The sequence below is a fragment of the Sceloporus undulatus genome, chromosome 1 (genome assembly GCF_019175285.1).
Source record: "Sceloporus undulatus isolate JIND9_A2432 ecotype Alabama chromosome 1, SceUnd_v1.1, whole genome shotgun sequence".
Lineage (NCBI taxonomy): Eukaryota > Metazoa > Chordata > Lepidosauria > Squamata > Phrynosomatidae > Sceloporus > Sceloporus undulatus.
Window position 1 is genome coordinate 319,657,555 of NC_056522.1, and position 18,893 is coordinate 319,676,447.

The following is an 18,893-nucleotide window of genomic DNA, read 5'->3' on the forward strand; positions in this document are numbered from 1 at the left end:
AAAGTTGTTTATTGAGTGCTTTTAATATCTTTCTACAGTGCAGCTAATTTACCACCTTTCCTCTAACTATAACTATGCAATATGTATTCCTAAAGGGATTATCACACTTCTAAATGAAGTGTTTTACCACTGCTGAATTCAGTCTTCATTCGGGCTGCACACTGGTGTTATTGCACGGCTTTTCTCCTCAAAACCACCATCCAGGTACAGCCTGGCACCAATGTTGGTCCCTGAATTCGCTTCAGCAGCCATTTTTCAAAGTTGGGAGTTTTCCAATTTCGAAAAATGGAAGCGGAAGCAAGTTCAGGGGCTAGCATTGGAGCTGGGCTATACCCAGATGGCGGTTTTGAGAAGAAAAGCCGTGTGATAATGCCAGCATGCAGCCCAAATGAAGACTGAATTCGGCAGTGGTAAGATGCTTTATTTAGCTGTGCAATAATCCTCTAAATGTCAATAGAAACTAGGGTTAGATAAGAGAATCATGTGAACCAGTTTACTGCTTGAAGTACAGTCAGCCCTCCACATTTGCAGGGGTTAGGGGAACAAGACCCCCGTGAATGACCAATGAATAACCCACCCCACACATATGGCAGCCATTTCCATGGTAAAAGGAGTTTGAGGAATGGAGCACTCCCTTCCTCTGCCCCCTCCCACCCCGGAAAAGCTTCAGAGATGCTTTTCCTGAGTCGGAGGGGCTCAGAACAGAGGGGCACTCCCTTCCTCTGGCCCCTCCCACCCTAGAAAGGCTTCAGGGATGCTTCTCCCAAGCCTTACCAAGATGGAAGGAGTTTGGGGAACAGAGCGCTCCATTCCTCTGTCCCCTTCCACCCTGGAAAGGCTTCAGAGATGCTTCTCCCAAGCCTTTCCAGGGTAGGAGGGGTTTGGGGTTTAATGTTCGCAAATAACCAAAACTGTGAATGTCAAACCTGCGACTGTATTTTGAATGTGACACACCAAGAACTTTTAAATAGGCCAACGTGTTACTTGACTACGGCTACCTCCTAATTGTATTGTCTGTAGAAAAATAGCTATGGATCATGCACAGTTTGGAACATTTACATACAAGTTGATGGAACATCCAAAATTGCTCACCAATCAGCTTAGTAACATGTGGATGGTCAAACTCCTTCATACAAGCAGCCTCCTTCAAGAATTCTTCAATGTCACTTGAAGTGAAGATGTCCGCTAAAATAAAGGAAAGGCTTATTAAGACTTCAAATATAATGAAGATGATTTAAAAGAAAGATGGCAGATGATAAAACAAGATCACATTAAAGACTAACACATTTAAAACAAGAATACATTAAAGTCAAACACATTTTACTTGACATAGGTTTTCCTTGATTGTAGCTCATTTCATCAGATGCATGGTATGTTGCCACAGTTGGCAGACCATTATGCTTGAAGTAGATGTGTGCTGGATTGTAGTCAGTGGTGTCAGAAAGGAATTGCAAAACGTACCAACTGTGACTATTACTATTAAGAAACAGTAATTGAGTGGCAACATCAGCATTCTTGAAATGTTGAGCTGATTAGCACATGTACTATCAAGTCACAGGAGAGACAGTTGAACTAACATTACTGGGAATTCTGATCTTTGAGTAATTGTGCTAAGAAACAATGTTCTCTTACCAATCACAAAGCCTTTTTAAAAGTGACTATAGCATACAGTTTTCTAACAGGACACGTCTACTTCCATACATGTCTACTTAGAAGTAAGTTCCTCTGCATTCAATTGGATAAGTAGGCATAGTACTACATCCTAGACCTGCTGAATAAGAAAGGCCAATAAAGTATGTTTTACCATATTAGTAAAACAAATCAAGAAACAAAAAGTACATTTACTTTAATCCACTTTAATCCATAGCCTTGGCAACACAATGATTAAAATATCCCTAGACGCCAAGAGGACAAGACTTACGGTAAGACTGTCATACTTTGGGCACATCATGAGAAGGAATGAATCTTCGGAAAAAACAATAATGTTAGGAAAGGAGAAGGGAAGGAGAAAGAGAGGAAGGCCACATGCTAGATGGATGAACTTAATGAAAGAGATAAAGAATATGAATTTGTAGGAGCTGGGCAGAGCAGTAGAGGACAGGGAAGCCTGGAGATGTCTCATCCATAGGGTTGCCATGGATCGAGATTGACATGAAGGTAGTTAACAACAAGAAAAATATTGATATGTAGATTAGGTATAGTGAACCATTATATTTGATCAAATCTGATTTAGCTATTATTGATGACATTTGTCAAAAATTAAACTTATGGTTGAAAGTATCCATTTTGAGAGTAGTTCTTGCTTCTATAGAAAACAGCGTTAAAACTCCCAGTGATTTTAATGGTTCAGGAACCTTCCCAATGGCATTCTACATCTACCTTCATACTTATAATTTGTTAATGGATGTCACAGCACTTAATTCACAGACTAATAGCTACAGTTATGATGATACTGCCTTTATAGTCACAACTGCAACATTCAGTGACCTTGTGTGAGTACTAAAGCAAGGCCTGGCTTTTAATGTGGAAAGCACAAAGTGACAAAAGATGAAAAGAAAGGACAGGAGGAGAGGAAACGGAAAGGAAGAACAGCATATAATGTTGTTTGATGAATGGTAATAGCAAGGCACTGGGGGCATATCAACTAGCCTAGAGACTACTTACCTTTTAACATTTTTACTGCAACCTTTTGGAGAGAACCATCAGGCAGTTTCAGCTGACCTTCTCTTACAGAACCAAATTCTCCTGATAAAGTACAAAAGGAACAAGTCAAACACAATGCAACTGAGTTTTACTCCCATGGACCATAATGGATTTAGATCTTAGATGAAGAAAGGCTATATAGATGGATGCTACTAAATAATGGTCTCTTCCAATGAAAGGCTTTCTTCCATAAGAACACATTTTGGAATGATTTCTGAGAGGAAAAAAAGACAATATCTCACTGAACTGTAAAATCCTAGGAGAAATAATAACACTGGTAAGAACAGCAAATGATAAAACCATAGGATGTAAAAGTGCCTGAATGCATTGTACTTCTAGATTTTTAAGAGATAATGATATAAAGAATGGAGGAAGAATGATCTTCTTAAACCCTTTTTCCTGCTACAAAAACTTCCCCACTCAGTTCTAATCCCAACTCTTTCCTCTCCCCAGACTTGCTTAGCGGCAATTCCACTCTCACTTTGGGCCCAAACAGACAGGCCAAAATAAAGCTGCTTTGGGTCACTTTAGAGGTAAGCTGTTTAAATGACACATGCATCTTAAGAGTCCGGAAGCTGTGCCAAAGCAACATTCCAGTCCTTAGGACTGGAGCATGACTTTCATGTGGCTTCCAGCCTCTGAGAATGCATGCATCATTTGAACAGCATACCTCCAAAGTTACACGAAGCAGCTTTATTTTGGCCTGTCTGTTCAGGCCCTTACTTTTCATTTTCTACCTCTTTCCTATATTTTACAATGTGTTCTCTTTCCACTGTTGTACTTTTCAAAATATGCTATTTTGCTTATTCTTTCTCTAGCTGAATCATTTCCTTTCTTTGCCTTGCCAAATTCCTCCTTCCTTCAGCAATGCCCATGACACCACACGTTAGGTGTGTTGGTATGTCTGGTCCAAGCAATCTCAAGTTGTAGACATATTCCTTCATTATTGTTATAAAAGTCATGAAAGGGCTGGTTGATAAACAGAAAGATGGGTCTCAGCTAAATTCCATCCTCTGTTTGATTCATTCCAATAAGTCAGTGACTGTTGTAGTCTAATAATCCTGTTCCAGGTCATTAAGGCATGCTAAAACTCCTTGAAATCAATGGATTTAGGCATAACCTGGCTAACCATAAAATGAAGTGTAAGCTTTGCTCAGATCAAATGACCTTTTTGTAGGCCTCGTTTCACACTCACCTTTGCCTAGCATTCTCCCCAAAGTAAACTGCTGCTCTTGAATAAGGACATCTTTCAGTTTAGTTTTCAGTTCATCACTGATTCCTATACTGTCCACTGGAGAGAGACAGAAAGATGAATTTAACAAATAATTTCAGTAAACCTTGCACTTATTTTCTAGAATCTTAAGTTTGATGCTAGAAATAAATTGCATTGAATATTAAAGACAGATAGTATGAATAATGAGTGACTGAATCTCATTTCCTTTTCAGGTATTATAAAGTATTTCAAATTTCCAGATTTTGGAATTGTTACAATTGCATTTATTTATTTCAGTTTAAAATGTTATGAAATCCTTTAAACAATAGAGAGGAATTAAAAACAATGTAAGCAGTACAGATGGATCAGACTTGTATCAACTGTTCTACAGATGGTCATTTGTGAGTCAATCCAAAGAGGTTGCATCATAGCTGTTGGTATATAATAGGCGCTAGAATAAATTACAACAGAGAACTATCTGGAGTGAGCACAAAGGTGGCTCAGTTACTTTATATATTAAAATGGCAGAAAGCCTAAACAAAAATATTTCCAGTTTATTTTTACAACATATAACTAAAAGCTGTGAGTACACTTTAAAATACATTGGTTTCAAATGCAATCATTCTTAGGACAGATCCACTGAAATCAATGTCCCTTGAGTTAGTTGTGACTAATTTCAGTCCTTAAAAACAACTGTTGATACTTTAAAATCAAACATGTTTTATTTGGTGTAGGCTTTCATGGACTGCAGCCTACTTCATCAGATGCAGCTCTCATAGATTTCAAAGGGTCTGGTCTGTGCATGACTACATCTAGACCCAACTGTATATCAGAAGAAACAAACCAAGATAGACACAAAGAGAGTAGTGACCTTGATGAAGCATGTAAAAACAACCAATATCTGAAAGTGCCACATAAGATTTGCAAGGCTCTTACAGATTAAGAATTTTATAAAGGCACACTGCTTAGAAAAATTACTTTTTTGATTACAAAACAAAACAAAAAACAAACAGCTTCATTTATATACCGCTTCATACTGAACTAACAGTGTCTAAGAGGTTTACAACTGTAAGCTAATTGCCCCCAACAATCTGGGTACTCATTTTAGCGAGCTCAGAAGGATGCAAGCCTGAGTCAAGCTTGAGCCCTATTGCTGGTATTGAACTCGCAACCTTATGGTTTATGAACGAGTGGCTGCAGTACAAGTATTTAACCACTGTGCCACCAGGGCTCCTTACCATTCTCATTATCCCACAACCAGCACTTTTAAATTAACTTCCCCAAGATCTGCAAATTGAGTGCCATCACTGAGAAAATCCTGTTCCTTGAAACCATTTTAAACTAGAAAAAGCCATGTTATTCAGAGCAGGGTCTTCCCTAATTATCTCATGTATTGCAGGACATATGCAAAGATATTCACTTTAACATATAATAACAAATGAAAACAGTGTTGTAATTTATGAACAACCATATATACTCGTGTATAAGTCAACCTCATGTATAAGTCGAGGGCAAGTTTGGGGGGTAAAATCATGGATTTTTATATGATTTTTATATGATTATATTTTTATATAATCAAGGGTCAAACTCAGGGGCATGCAACAAAGGATCTAAATGGAGTGGGAGGGAGAAACACCACTTTGCTCCCTCCTTCTCCCTCTCTGGACCTCTCCCAAGGGTCACAGTTTGGGCATGCAAAATGTGGACACAAGCTCTAGTTTCCCTCCCTACCCCACAACCTTCCCCAAGGCTGATGGCTTGCAAAAAGGGGCACAGAAACCTTCAATTTCCCTCCTCTCTCTACAGCTTTCCCAAGGCTCTTGGGGAAGTATTACCGTATTGACCCAAATATACAGTACGTCTACCTAGGATTTTGGAGGCAATTTTTGGGCTTAAATTTTTCGATGTATAGGCGAGTATATACGGTAGTTACAATTTATTTCTATAGAAGACACATTTAAATTAATAAGAACTGAAGCCTGAAATGATACATATTTATTTGGAAGGAAGGTTTGCTTTGATTAATATGGCTTACTCCTTGTTAATGTGCCTGAGATTGAGATTTTATTTCTAAATAAAATGTTAGTATAAGTGGAAATGGAATGAAAATATGTCCTTGCAACATCTCAATCCAGCAACGTGGCATTATCTACTAAATAATGCAATCTACGAATGTGAAGTGCAGAGCAGGCAGGTTAGTTTGGAGAGGGGATTGATGACAAGATTTTAGCAACTTTTTAATGTTGACCTTGAAACCTGGGTTCTGGACAAAGATTCCAGAAACCTGTCCATGAGATTATTTTGTCTTTTACTTTGTATCTGTATTAGAAACATTCAGTGATCAAGATTCAGAAAACTGAAAGAGAAAAGCAGGAGGAAAGAAGAGCGCTCTGTATCAGCAATTTAGAAATTCATTTGATGAATGGAATTTGTAAGAGAGAGTATTAAAACATTTTACCTACATGTTGCCTCAATAAGTTCTGGCACTTCTCTGTTGAAAGATCTCACTGCTCTGAAATGGACTATTGGATCCCCTCCCACCATGCTGCCAAAGGCATGACTAGAAGTTAAAAAAAAGGCAAAAAGATGTTATTAATGGAATATGCACAAAGTGCCACAAAAGTACAAAATAGTCCACTTATGAGTACTTAGCAGTGAGTGGCCTAGAGTCTCCTTAAATTGTTAACTGTTTCCTCTTTGGAAGACTGTGCAAAGGTTCTGATGTCTTACGGCAGGTCCTTCCTATCTTTTATTTTCCCAAAGGCAACACAAACATAGGGACACAGCTCAATATGTCATCCCTTTGAGGGAAACTGGAGTTGCCCCAGTGCGCAAAACACTGCTTTTTCCATATCGATGGCCCTGTATAGATGGGCCTTTTGCAGGACATCCACGATGTGCAAGGGTTGTCTTGGGGCGGCGTGTGCACACGCCCTGCAACCCTAGCACGTCGTCAGCATGCCGCAGTTGCACAGCATCATACTAACGGCGTGCACAATGATTACGTCGCAGCTGCGCCACCTACAAACGGCGCTGCGCTGCCTACAAACACCACTGCACAGCTGTGACATAATGGAGCTATCTTTGGGGCTTTGCGGCACCACAAAAAGGAGCCGCTTTTTGCAGCTCCTTGTTTGTTGTGCAGCGCTGTTTGTAAGCAGCGGCGCTCCTGTGCAGCAAAGAGAGGCGCCGAGGAGGCGCCTCTTTTTGGTGGTCTGCACCCCGCCGATGTTTTCATTGTCTGAATAACCCCTTGAATAGTTCACCCTCCTTCCATTGTTCCTGCTCATCTTCTGTCTAATGGAAACCTGCTCTGTAAGTAACTGTATGCAGGCTTGGCCTAGAGATATGTTTTAGTTACTAAAACAACATGGCTTTTACCCAAAACGAGTTTCTTTTCTTCTTTTCCTCAGAAGGATTAGTGCCAAGGAAACAGCTGTGACCAGTGCAGTCAGAATACCTAAAACCACAGGAACCCAGGATGTCCCATACGGAGGTTGTCTTTGTCCTTCTGTGTAGAAGAGAAAAATAAAAATAAAAAGATGACATGTAGCAAAATGCACTCAAAATAATCAGCCTTAAAATAGGCATTTTTGCTATGAAATGGCTTTGGCACTAAAGGGAAACCCACTGGTCAGGTTCCAGATACCTCTGGAAAAGATAAAGCAGCAACACAGCCTAACCTGTGGTAACAAGACAACTCCAGCATCTGAGAGTCTGCCACCAACTATCTCTAAAACATTACTGAACTGATTCTAAGAACTGATAGGGATTATTTGCAGAAAAAAACAAGTCTATTGTTCAAATTCTCAACAGGATTGTGAAGCAGAGTTTTTCCTGTCCTTGAGTTACACAAGTGGGTGGGCAAGGTGGATAAAGCAGAGTGGATTTACATGGATGTAGCACAAGGGTATGCAGAGTTTAGGTTAGATGCTATCTACTTTGGTGGTGTTTTTCTTTTACTTGAATCTCAAGGTTCACTAATCAGAACCAAGTGCAAAATGGTGACTCAGGGCTGCAGGAGTGAGGGAGGGCATCTGTCTACTTAGGATGAAAGAATTTGCCATCCGTGGGGTGGGGTGTGGTCTGGCACAGAATCCTCATGGACACAAAGGGACAACTGCAAGTGTGTGACTACACCACATACTATCACTCAAATTTCAATAAATTTGTTTCTCACATTACATGCCCTCTTAAACATATAACGTCAAGTTGCACATTAATGTTTTCAAAATAGATTGAATTAGAGATTAAAAAGTAGTACTTAGAGTGCATCTACACTGTAGAAATAATACAGTTTGACAGCACTATAGGTGCTGTAACTCCATCCTATGGGATCCTGGGATATGTAGCTTTACAGGATGTTTAGCCTCTGCCAAAGAGTGCCGATGCCTCACAAAACTACAAATCTCAGGTTGGAATACAACATACAGCATCCTCAAAGTGGCACTTGCCACCTCATTTCCTCCACAGCTGAGTTATGGGGCCATCCTTCCTCCTCCCAGGAGTATCTCTCTTTTGAAACCATCACAGTATAAGATGTTTTCATGCATATTTGTGTGCAGGGCTGAAGGGAGGGGTATAAATACTGTAAATAATAATAATGATGATGATGTGAGTACAACAATGGCAGCAACAGGGATCCCTTTGGCACTCAGGTCCTGGAGAATTTGTTTCATTTGCACGGTAGATTATCCATCCTTGTTCTTGCCAGGATGAGGGTGCCTCAAATGAGACTGCAAGTTATTCCCTCAATAGCACTATTAAATATTTTTTATAAGCTTCCCCACCCATAGTCTGGGAGACACTAACAAGCTGCCCCAGATATTTCACACGCAGTGAGAACACAGAAAATGCCAATTCAGTACCAGCTTGTTGCTTCTGGAAAACAAGCAATTTTTATTTTCCACTAGGCTTAGAACAAAGTTTCATTATTTAACAGATCAACAGTTTTTTGTTCACTCAGCATTTCCACAATGAAGCTTTATTTACAAGTTTTCATAGGCTTGGCTCCATATTACCTTGGGTGTGGCTTCTGTTTGGACACAATGAGCCTCAGGCCAAAAGAGAGAACGTGCTTTTGTGTGTGTTTTTATTATGATCACTTCTTTAAACAAAAGCAGGTTATTCACTGGTGATGCTTCCTTGTCAGACTGCAGAAACAATCCAGCTTGACATCATTTTAACTGCCATGGCTCCATGCTATGCGAATCTGGGAACTGCAGTTTTGTGAGACATTTAGCCTTCTCTATCAGAGAGCTCTGGTGCCACAACAAACTACAATTCCCAGAATTCCATAGCATTGAGCCACGGCAGTTAAAGTTATGCCAAACTGGATTATTCTGCAGTGTGGATGCAGCCATAGTCAGTTTGAACACTTCTAGATACTTCAACCATAATCCAGCAGTTGCCATGCTTGACATTGCTGGGCTTCAGTGCATCAGCGCTGTGTAAATTTACAGCGCTTTATAAATAAAAGTTAATAATAATAATAATAATAATTTTAAATGCACTGTATTCTAAATTTTGGCCTTCATCTATAAGTTCTCAGCCATATTTTGAAACAAATCATATATTTCTATTGTTTAGAACAGTGGTTCCCAAACTTTGATCTTTCAGATGTTTTGGACTTCAGCTTCCAGTCAGCTTCCTGACTGTTGGCCAAGCTGACTGGGGCTATTGGGAGTTGAAGTTCAAAACACCATTCCGGAAACCCCACCCCCACCCCCGCGTAAAAAAAACCCCATGTATGCTCAAACCCCATTGAAAGTAATGGGGCTCGTGCATGGTGCAATGGTGTGGCCCCTTGCGTCCCCAGACGCACTGTACTCTTCCAAATATTCCAACCTTTGAAAATCTTCCTGCCTCTCACACTCTTCCAACTTGTAACAAAGCAGGGAAGGGAAAATCAATCACCCTGTTATCTCCAGTCAAAGATACTGGACCCAGTAGCAGGTATCTCCCCTTATTCCAGTACTACTTATTCTCACTTTTGGGAAGGCTAGCATTGGAGTTTATCACACAGGAGGAATTTCTCTTAATTTCGAATGAAAAGAAAGTGGGGCCAGAACGCATTCAAGTGAGTTTGCTAGTTCAGTGAATTTATGTGAATTCGAATTGCATTCGAACTGACTTCCCATTGGCCAAAAATAGCTTGCCATTGCCTGAAATTGTGTGTGATCACCTCTCATACAATAACGTGAAACCCCATGATTGTGTTCGGACTGACTTCCCATTGCCCGAAATTGTGTGTGGTAGTCTATCACGCAATAACGTTAAACACCATGATTGCATTCGGATTGCCATTGGATTATACTTCCAATTTCCCTTGTCTGATAACGTCCATTGCAGAGGGGACTCTGAACTGCTGCCACCAAGCTCAGCTAAAAGGTAACAACAGGGAACTTTTCTTCCCTTGCATTCTCACTGACAGAAAAACACAGAGCAGGCAAAGCTTCCAAGGCCAAATCCTGCTGGCTGAAGAAGTGTTTCTATCCCCTGTGCCGGTAACTTTTCTCACCTTGTACATACAAGCATTTTTTATTTTCCTGAGGTAGGGGGAAGAGGATATGAGCCACTTAAACACAGGCTTCAGAAGTGTTTCCACAGCCTGTGATTGGAGACAGTTCTGTCTATCACATATTCTATTGATTGGGAAAAGCAGTGGGCAGGCACAGCTTTCTAGATCCAAGAGCTGGCTGCAGAAATGCTCTTACAGCTGACACCTGGGCTGTGTGCATCCTTCTTCCTCTCTTGCCCTGCAAGGGTGAGTTAAGACAGGAGCAAAGTTGGGTCAGGGTTGGTTGGTTCTTTTCTGTCCATGCCATATTGTTCTGTAATGTGTTATGTACACTGATGGCGTTCTAGATCAGTCAGTCAATCAGTCAGACCTATTAGTGATGGCTTCCTGTAACTGACTGCTCCTAACAGGTTTCTTTATACAATCTGTAAAAATAAATAAATCCCACATCTGCAAACTGTCTCATTTCATTCTTAAATACGAAAGCATTATATTTGCAGGACTTTACATTAAGGTTTACATATAAGATATTATCAGTACTGATTTTTCACTTGGTTATAATATCATACAATAAACACATTAACTTCCTTGTACTGGGTCCAATTTGTAGCAACATCCCTTTTGAAAAAAGGTTGTTATTGTCGCAGTTGAGGGATATTTTTTTGGGAGGAAGTGATTTGTATTATTTCTGCTAAACTGCTTGTCCTTGTTTGGCTTTGGTCGCTCAGTTAAAACACACAGCACATGCAGCTGTGAGTACTGGGAAGCGCAAGGCCAGAAAGATACAATGGTACCAGTGGCTCTCACTGTTCCTCTTCTCATGCACAGTAATAACAACAGACTATTTTCTTTGAGGGGGGAAAAGGCAGGAAAAAAAGCTTTCTGAACATACAACTCACCTATTAAATCTTCAGCTGTAATCATTAAGGGCTCACTCCATGGTCCACAACCAGCTGAATTTAGTATGCACACCCTGATCAGAAGATCTTTTAAGGGATTCCACATAGTTAGGTTAGCTCTTGCTTCCTGTACTACCATCTCCCCCTAAAATTGAAAATTAGAAAAGTTAATCAATATCCAAACATCACTTATTCCCTATAAATATCTGTGGATCAGGAAGGAATTCTCCTCCAAATTTAGACTATCTAATGATATCACAGTGCATATATTTGCTTGTTGCTCTTTCCTGCAGTTGTATGAATTGGCTTCTGTTCTTCAGTCATAGGAATCTATTTGTTCTTCAAGCATATTTTGCTCTGCATGTCTTTCTTCACATCGTGGCATACTATGACCTGGAATGCAAATGTTGCTATGTGGCAAAATGATGTGTGATTCTTCCATAGAGTGTTCTATATACAGTTAGCCTTTTGGTCCTGTCCAAATTCATAAATCTTGTTTTCTGAATCTGCTGTTCTGCTTGCATGTGGAATCAAGACTCACGCATATTCAATTTTTGAACAGGTGCTTATTATCTCACCATGAATTTTTGTGGTTTGGTGCCAAACTGAGGCATTCTTTAGTGTTCATCTGAAATGTGTGCACACTGTTGTTATTATGTTCATTTATATCCTGCTTTCCTCCCCAAAATTGGGACTCAAAGCAGCTCGTAATTTAAAAGAACAATTCAATTAAAAACATACAAAAAGTGAACATTAAAGAGCTGAGAATGGTCTTTGAGTTTATATAGACATAGAATCACTATGCTAAAAACAGCATTCTTTTTCATATAATACAGTCAATCCTTATACACGGATTTTTTATACACGGATTCAAGCATCCACGGTTTGAAAATGTTCCAAAATAGTATAAATTTCAAATATCAAATCTCGAGTTTCCATTTTTTATAAGGGAGACCATTTTGCTATGTCATTATATTTAATGGGACTTGAGCATCCACAGATTTTGTTATCCATGGGGGATCTTGGAACCAAACCCCAGCGTATAACAAGGGTCCACTGAACATACATATTTGGCTTGAGTGCCTTTATGCCTACACTGATATTTGTTTATTTATTTGTATATAGCCGTGATGGTAAACCTATGGCATCTGTGCCAGAGCTGGCATCCAATGCCATTTCTCTCAGCACACAGCAGAGGGCAGGAGGAGCAAGAGGCACATGCCTGTTCCTCCTCCTTCCCAACCCCCCCCCCCCCGGCCTCTAGCTGCCTCCGGAATTTTAAGGCTGCCAACCAGATATCTAAGAACAATTAAAGCAGGATAAAATACAGCCATAAATAAAAGAGAACTTGCAATAGGATTTGAAGGCTTTAAATTTCTGAGATTTTTCTATTGTCTGTACCCAATGGTATCACTAGGAGTTGACATCACCCAGTACGGTAAGTCATGGTGTCACCCCCCAACTGACCTCATCCTATGCCACACCATACAGAATCTTTAGTCATGTCTCTTGTACTAATGCTACTCATTAATCATAATTCCTGCATATCACTGATTGTCATGGTAGTAGTTGTGACAATAAACAATTAGCAAAATTAAAATTATACCTTTAAATTACAATATCATATGCACAGCATCAGTGCATTTATATATACATAGTTTCATGTGGTTGAAGTGAAAATTTGGTAAAAGGTGATTTTTTAAAAGAAAATTTAAAAAGAGTAACATTTTAATTATTTGTTAATTTAATTTAAAAAAATCTGGGACTTCCCTTTTTCCTTCCACTGAGCCTCACCTCACTAACATCATATCTTCATCATTTTAATAGGACACAGGCAAATGCCACAACCCATTTCCGTCAAAAGGCAGATATTTGGGAAGTAGTGGTGTCACCCCCTCTTAGGGTCTCACCTGCTGTGGTCCGCACCCCCCTAGCGATGCCACTGTCTGTACCTCACCCCAAAGTCTCTGGATATTGGGCAAGATATAAACACTTAGGGGGAGGAAGGAGAGAGAGAGAGAGAGAGCTAAAGAAAAAATATCTAAGTACCAGGAGATAAAACTTCCTTGTTGGTGAGATAACCACCAGTGTGAGAATGGACAGCCAGGAAACAGGGCAAATTGGGGCAACTGCAGGTCCAGCCAAGATGCTCCGGGCTGCCCCAAGAGTATCTTGGCCAGTGCAGACAAGGCCTAGGTTATCCTTTAAAAAACATGCAAGTTTGTGCCGGATAATGCAGACCTTTATATCTTTCTTCCCCACCAAAATAAATAAAAATGCTCCTATGAGTAAATATTCACTTCTGACACTACAAAGTGAGATGTTACATGTAACATGCAAAACTGCCCTATGAAAAGCTAGATCCTCTGAAAGTAGCCATATGCTTAGATCAGTAACTTTAGTTCTGATCCAGAGAGTTTTTAGAATTGGCCATACTTATACCATTGTGGTGTAGTGGTTTGCATATTGACTAAAATACTGGAGACCAAGATTTGAATCCCTGCTCAGCCATGGAAATCGATTGGATGACCTTGGGCAAATCATGCACACACTCAGCCTCAAAAAAGGTATGATAAGTTCATCTTAGAGTTGCCATAAACCAGAAACAACTTGAAGACACACAATAACAACAACAACAGGTGGTACCTAGCAGATTTGCTATTGTACATATTACATTTACAATCCAGCTTTACTGCAAGGGTACTCAATTCAGGTAAAAATAAAAATATGTAGTTTAAACTATAGCTATATTTAATTTATTTGCTTTAATTTATATTCCTAATAGTTGCACTTAGCCTATTTGTGGTGGTGCAAGTTATTTTTGAAGAGATGAAACACTGTAACCATAATGCATTTAAACTCTGTGCCATCTGCATTTTGGAGCCCGGGGGTGGGGAATTCTCCTGTTTATAATGAACATGTTGAACAGAATCAGACCCAGAACAGACTGTGGTAGGATAACATATGTCACACCCTTCTAATGTGATGCAAAACCATTCATAACAATTGTGTGATTTTTCAGTTTTCATTTCCAGAGCTGTGACTCTAGAACCTTTCCTAAACATTAAATTATTTCTCACCCCAGATGAATTTTCATTGCAGAACCCTGGTAGTTTGGGATACAGCCCAGGATATTGCTCAGAAAATCTGGGACAACAATGAACAATTTCTGACAAACATTATACAATTATTTTTATTGATTCAGAAGAAAATGTTAGCCTTTCTCAGCTTTGTCTGAAAGAATCAACTGTCCAAGTTGCTCTGATACAGTTTTCACGCTCAAGACTAAAAAGTGCTTCTCTTGCTGTTTTGCCATATGTGAATGCTGCTAGATCTCTGACACAATTCAAAAAAGAAGGAGAAAAGAAATGAAATGAAAGAAGTCAGACGGATATTGCAAACATGTAGCTATTTTCTTTCACATTAAACATGAAGGCACAAATCAATTTTAAGCTTTTTCTCATGTGCAACAACACCCTTATTGTCAATAGGTTAAGACTACTCCTATCTGCAAATATGCAGAGAGTATTGTTTTATTTAAATACCAGCAAAGACTTGGAACAATTACTAAAGAAAATTGAGGATGAAACTGCTAACACAGGTTCAATGCTGAACATTAAGAAAACAAAAATAATGACCACAGATGATTTACATAACTTTAAAGTGGACAATGAAGAAACTGAAACAGTTCAAGATTTTCCATATGTTGGCTGAATCATTAATCAGAATGGAGACTGCAGTCAAGTAATCAGAAGAAGACTAAAACTTGGAAGGGCAGTTATGTAAGAACTAGACAAGACCTTGAAGTGCAATGATATTTGACTCAATATTGAAGTTAGGATTGTCCATGCTATTGTATTTCCCATCACTATGTATGGATGTGAGAGGTGGATGGTGAAGAAATCTGACAGAAAGAAAATCAACTCATTTGAGATGTAGTGCTGGAGAAGAGTTCTGCAACTACCATGGATTGATATAATGACAAATAAATGGGTTCTAGAACAATCAAACCTGAACTCTCCCTACAAGCCAAAATGATTAAATTGAGGTTGTTTTACTTTGTTCCTACAATGAGAAGACTTTATTTACTAGAAAAGACAATAATTCTTAGTAAGGTAGTAGGAAAGAGGAAGACTGCATTCCAGATGGACAGACTAAATCAAGGTAGTCTGCAAGACTTCAACAGGTCTATCAAAAACATGGTGTCTCATTCATACGGTTGCTATAGGTCAAGGCCAACCTGAAGGCAGTTAACACATACACACACACATTGGGGACAAACAGAATAAGTTGGTCCTCCTTAAACACTGCTTCTGTATATGGACCTTACTCCAATACATGAGGGACCTTAGTTTGTTACCTGAGTTATGTTATCTTGACTCCATTCCAATCTGTATCCAAATGCATTGTCCCTTAGTATTTCTGGAGCCACTGGTTCCCATTCCAAAATCAGGCAAGAATCTCTCTGGATGATGTGTACATTTTGTGGAGTACTGTTTGGAGCTGGGGGGAAAAAGCCACATTGACTATTGTGTTGTTAGGAAGAAAAAAGGAAAGGTAGAGGGAAAATTATTAAACAGAAAGTCAAGCAAATCAGCATACCAATCAGATGCCCCATCTGCTAATCCCTGGTATGTTCTACAAGAGATTCTTGTGGTCTTGGCCAGTCAAAGATCCTTGCATATTTTGCAAGCTGTGAAAACTAACTGTTCAAACTAGGAACAATCCTACATTATCTATTTACTATAAACAAAAAACAAACAAAGGAAGTAGAAGGCCACTTGTTTGAAATTCTCATGTGCTGTAACATATTCCTTGTATTTTGCTTTAATTAGAGGTCTGGTTCATACAAAATTTGTTTTTTTGTTCCAGAACTAATTGATTCAATGGAAAATACTTTTCAATATTTCCCAGCCTGCTAGATTCTTACCTAATCCCAAAGTCTGAAAATAGACCCAATCTGTAAAAGGGGAGCTGCCCATTTCATTGGTGCACTGAACCCGAACACTATAATTGGTAGAGTGCTTTAAACCCAGCAAAGCCCTACTAAAGGAGGGCACAGGGACAACATCTGTGGTCACCTCCTCTTCCACTTGTGACTCATCCACCTGTTGGAAAAGGGAAATAAAGAAAATATGAAGACACCAACCAGATATACTTGCATGGATTTAAAATTAAACGACATTTTAAAAAATCAGATGTCTTGGTAGGAGTTGCATCTCATATATAATGCGCTGTATATTATCTTGATATATACAAGGACTAATTCTTTACAACAGACTTTGTAAAACAAACAGAATACTCTTAGAATAATCTCTTTGCTGAAAGACAGTAGTGTAGGTGGTCATAACCCTTTTATCATATTTATAAGCATGTCTGAAATCCCAGGGATTTGGAATAAGAGCTTTTGATTATAAGAAACCCATGACCAAATACAGTACAGACTTCCTAAAGAACCAAAGCAGTTCTGCTGAGGCATATAAATATTTATTTAAAAAAAAACAACAGTTAAATGTAATTAACTAGTTTTCTTCCTACCTACCTCCTTTCCTTTTTTCTTACAGTTGCAGGAAGAATTCAGCTAGAGGCAGCAAAACTGCATGAAAAAGTAATATCCCACAGGTGTTCCAACTTTATTTGCTCATTATCAATGAAATACTACAAACTAAAAACACAGGGAGATGAATCTACTATTTTTGAGTGAGAGCTTTTTTTCCTGTCCTCAACTGAAAATAAATCAAATTATCAACAAAAGCCTTAATGGCTAGGCTTTATGTACATATGTTAACAAACAAATATTTATTTATTACAATATACTACAATATATAACTTGCTCTTAGGAAATACTCTTCTAAGGAAATACTCCATTATCTTTGTTTTTATTTACTAGAATTTAATAAGCTGCAATTTGTAGGTACTTGTGATGTACATTTGGGGTAAATTAACTGAGAATACAGTATATATTTTACTTAGTCATATTTTTGCAAATTTGAATGCTTCAATAAGGAATAAATAAGAACTGTGTTTTTTCTTGCTCTTTTTAAAAAGAGACAAAATGAAGTGCCAGTTCTGTGATCTGGCACACACTTAGGTTAAGGAGAGTCTTGTCCAAACTTTTAAACTACTGTTCTTAACAGAGCTGAGAAGGCTAGGATGGAACTTTTCCCCCCGTTTGGTACGAACATTAGCTTTGTCCCATTATTAAAATTAGTCAAAGAAATTCCATAGATTTGTAAACTACTACAAACCTACAAAACCTATGAACAGAGTCCACACTGCAATGATTGAGCATATTACATCATCATCCACAGCACAGGGAGAGAAAGGTAACCCAGCTCCATCAGGGCTTGCCTGAAAGAAGAGCCATCCCCTCCATCCACCATCATCCACAAGGAGAGAAAGGCAACCCAGCTCCATCAGGCCTTGCCTGAAAGAAGAGCCCTCCTGTCCACCCACCATCATCCACAAGGAGAGAAAGGCCCATTACAGACGGGCATCATAGTACGCGAGGAGCGCGTACTAGGGTTAGAAAGGGGCGTCCTTTCCGGACGCCCCCAACTCTAATATGTGCTCGGTGCGTCCAAAATGGCGGTGCCCGTTCCACATGGGGGCCACCATTACGATGTCACGAACGCGCCACCTCCAAACGGGGCGGCGCAGACGTGACGTCTTTGCGCCACGCAAGGGCGCCTAGAGTGCCCTTTTTGTGGCGCACGAAGGAGCTCCAAAACGCAGCTCCTTCTGTGATTTGCATCACTGGTGCAGCCTTTAGACAGCTGCGCCAGCGACGCAAGGGAGAAAGGGGCCAAGTGGCCCCTTTCTCCTCTTCCCCGCTGCCACCGGGTGTCCTTGGGGCATGAAGCCCCAAGGACACCCCTTTCCAGGCCGCGGGGAAGCGGCCTTTTGCCGCTTCCCCGCGGCCTAGAAAGCAGCGGATCGGGGCCCCAGAGGCTGCCGTTCTGGCAGCTGAGGCCCCAATCCAGCAGGGAGAGCAGTGCCTACAGGCCGCCCCAAAGGCAACCCAGCTCCATCAGGCCTTGCCTGAAAAAAGAGCCCTCCCCTCCATCCACCATCATCCACAGGGAGAGAAAGGCAACCCAGCTCCATCAGGGCTTGCCTGAAAGATGAGCCCTCCTGTCCATCCACCATCATCCACAAGGAGAGAAAGGCAACCCAGCTCCATCAGGGCTTGCCTGAAAGAAGAGCCCTCCTCTCCATCCACAATCATCCACAGGGAGAGAAAGGCAACCCAGCTCCATCAAGGCTTGCCTGAAAGAAGAGCCTTCCCCTGCATCCACCTTCATCCACAGGGAGAGAAAGGCAACCCAGCTCCATCGGGCCTTGCCCTCCCTCCATCCACCATCAAGAGGGAGAGAAGGACAGGGCAGCCCCATCGGGCCTAATCAGAGTAAGAAGAAGGGCCCTCCCTCCACTACATCTGCCATGGTCCAGGCCTCAGAGGGAGAGAAGATCTGCTGGACTTTTCCCCTTCCCCACTGCCATCCCCTTCTCCTTTTGTGTCTTGTCTCTTTAGATTGTAAGCCTGAGGGCAGGGAAA

At 40.2% G+C, this 18,893-nt stretch overlaps 1 protein-coding gene across 1 annotated transcript in view; it reads right to left on the bottom strand.

Moving 5' to 3' along the window:
- TYRO3 (TYRO3 protein tyrosine kinase) overlaps positions 1-18,893 on the bottom strand; it is a 104,170-nt gene that overhangs the window by 13,014 nt on the left and 72,263 nt on the right. Inside the window, exons 7-14 of the mRNA XM_042445616.1 lie at positions 16,266-16,443; positions 15,696-15,838; positions 11,336-11,480; positions 7,298-7,427; positions 6,379-6,476; positions 3,899-3,994; positions 2,665-2,745; positions 1,093-1,185 (exon numbers count right to left, since the gene is read on the bottom strand). Of these exons, the coding sequence (XP_042301550.1) occupies positions 1,093-1,185; positions 2,665-2,745; positions 3,899-3,994; positions 6,379-6,476; positions 7,298-7,427; positions 11,336-11,480; positions 15,696-15,838; positions 16,266-16,443 (964 nt within the window). The remainder of the gene's footprint in view (positions 1-1,092; positions 1,186-2,664; positions 2,746-3,898; positions 3,995-6,378; positions 6,477-7,297; positions 7,428-11,335; positions 11,481-15,695; positions 15,839-16,265; positions 16,444-18,893) is intronic.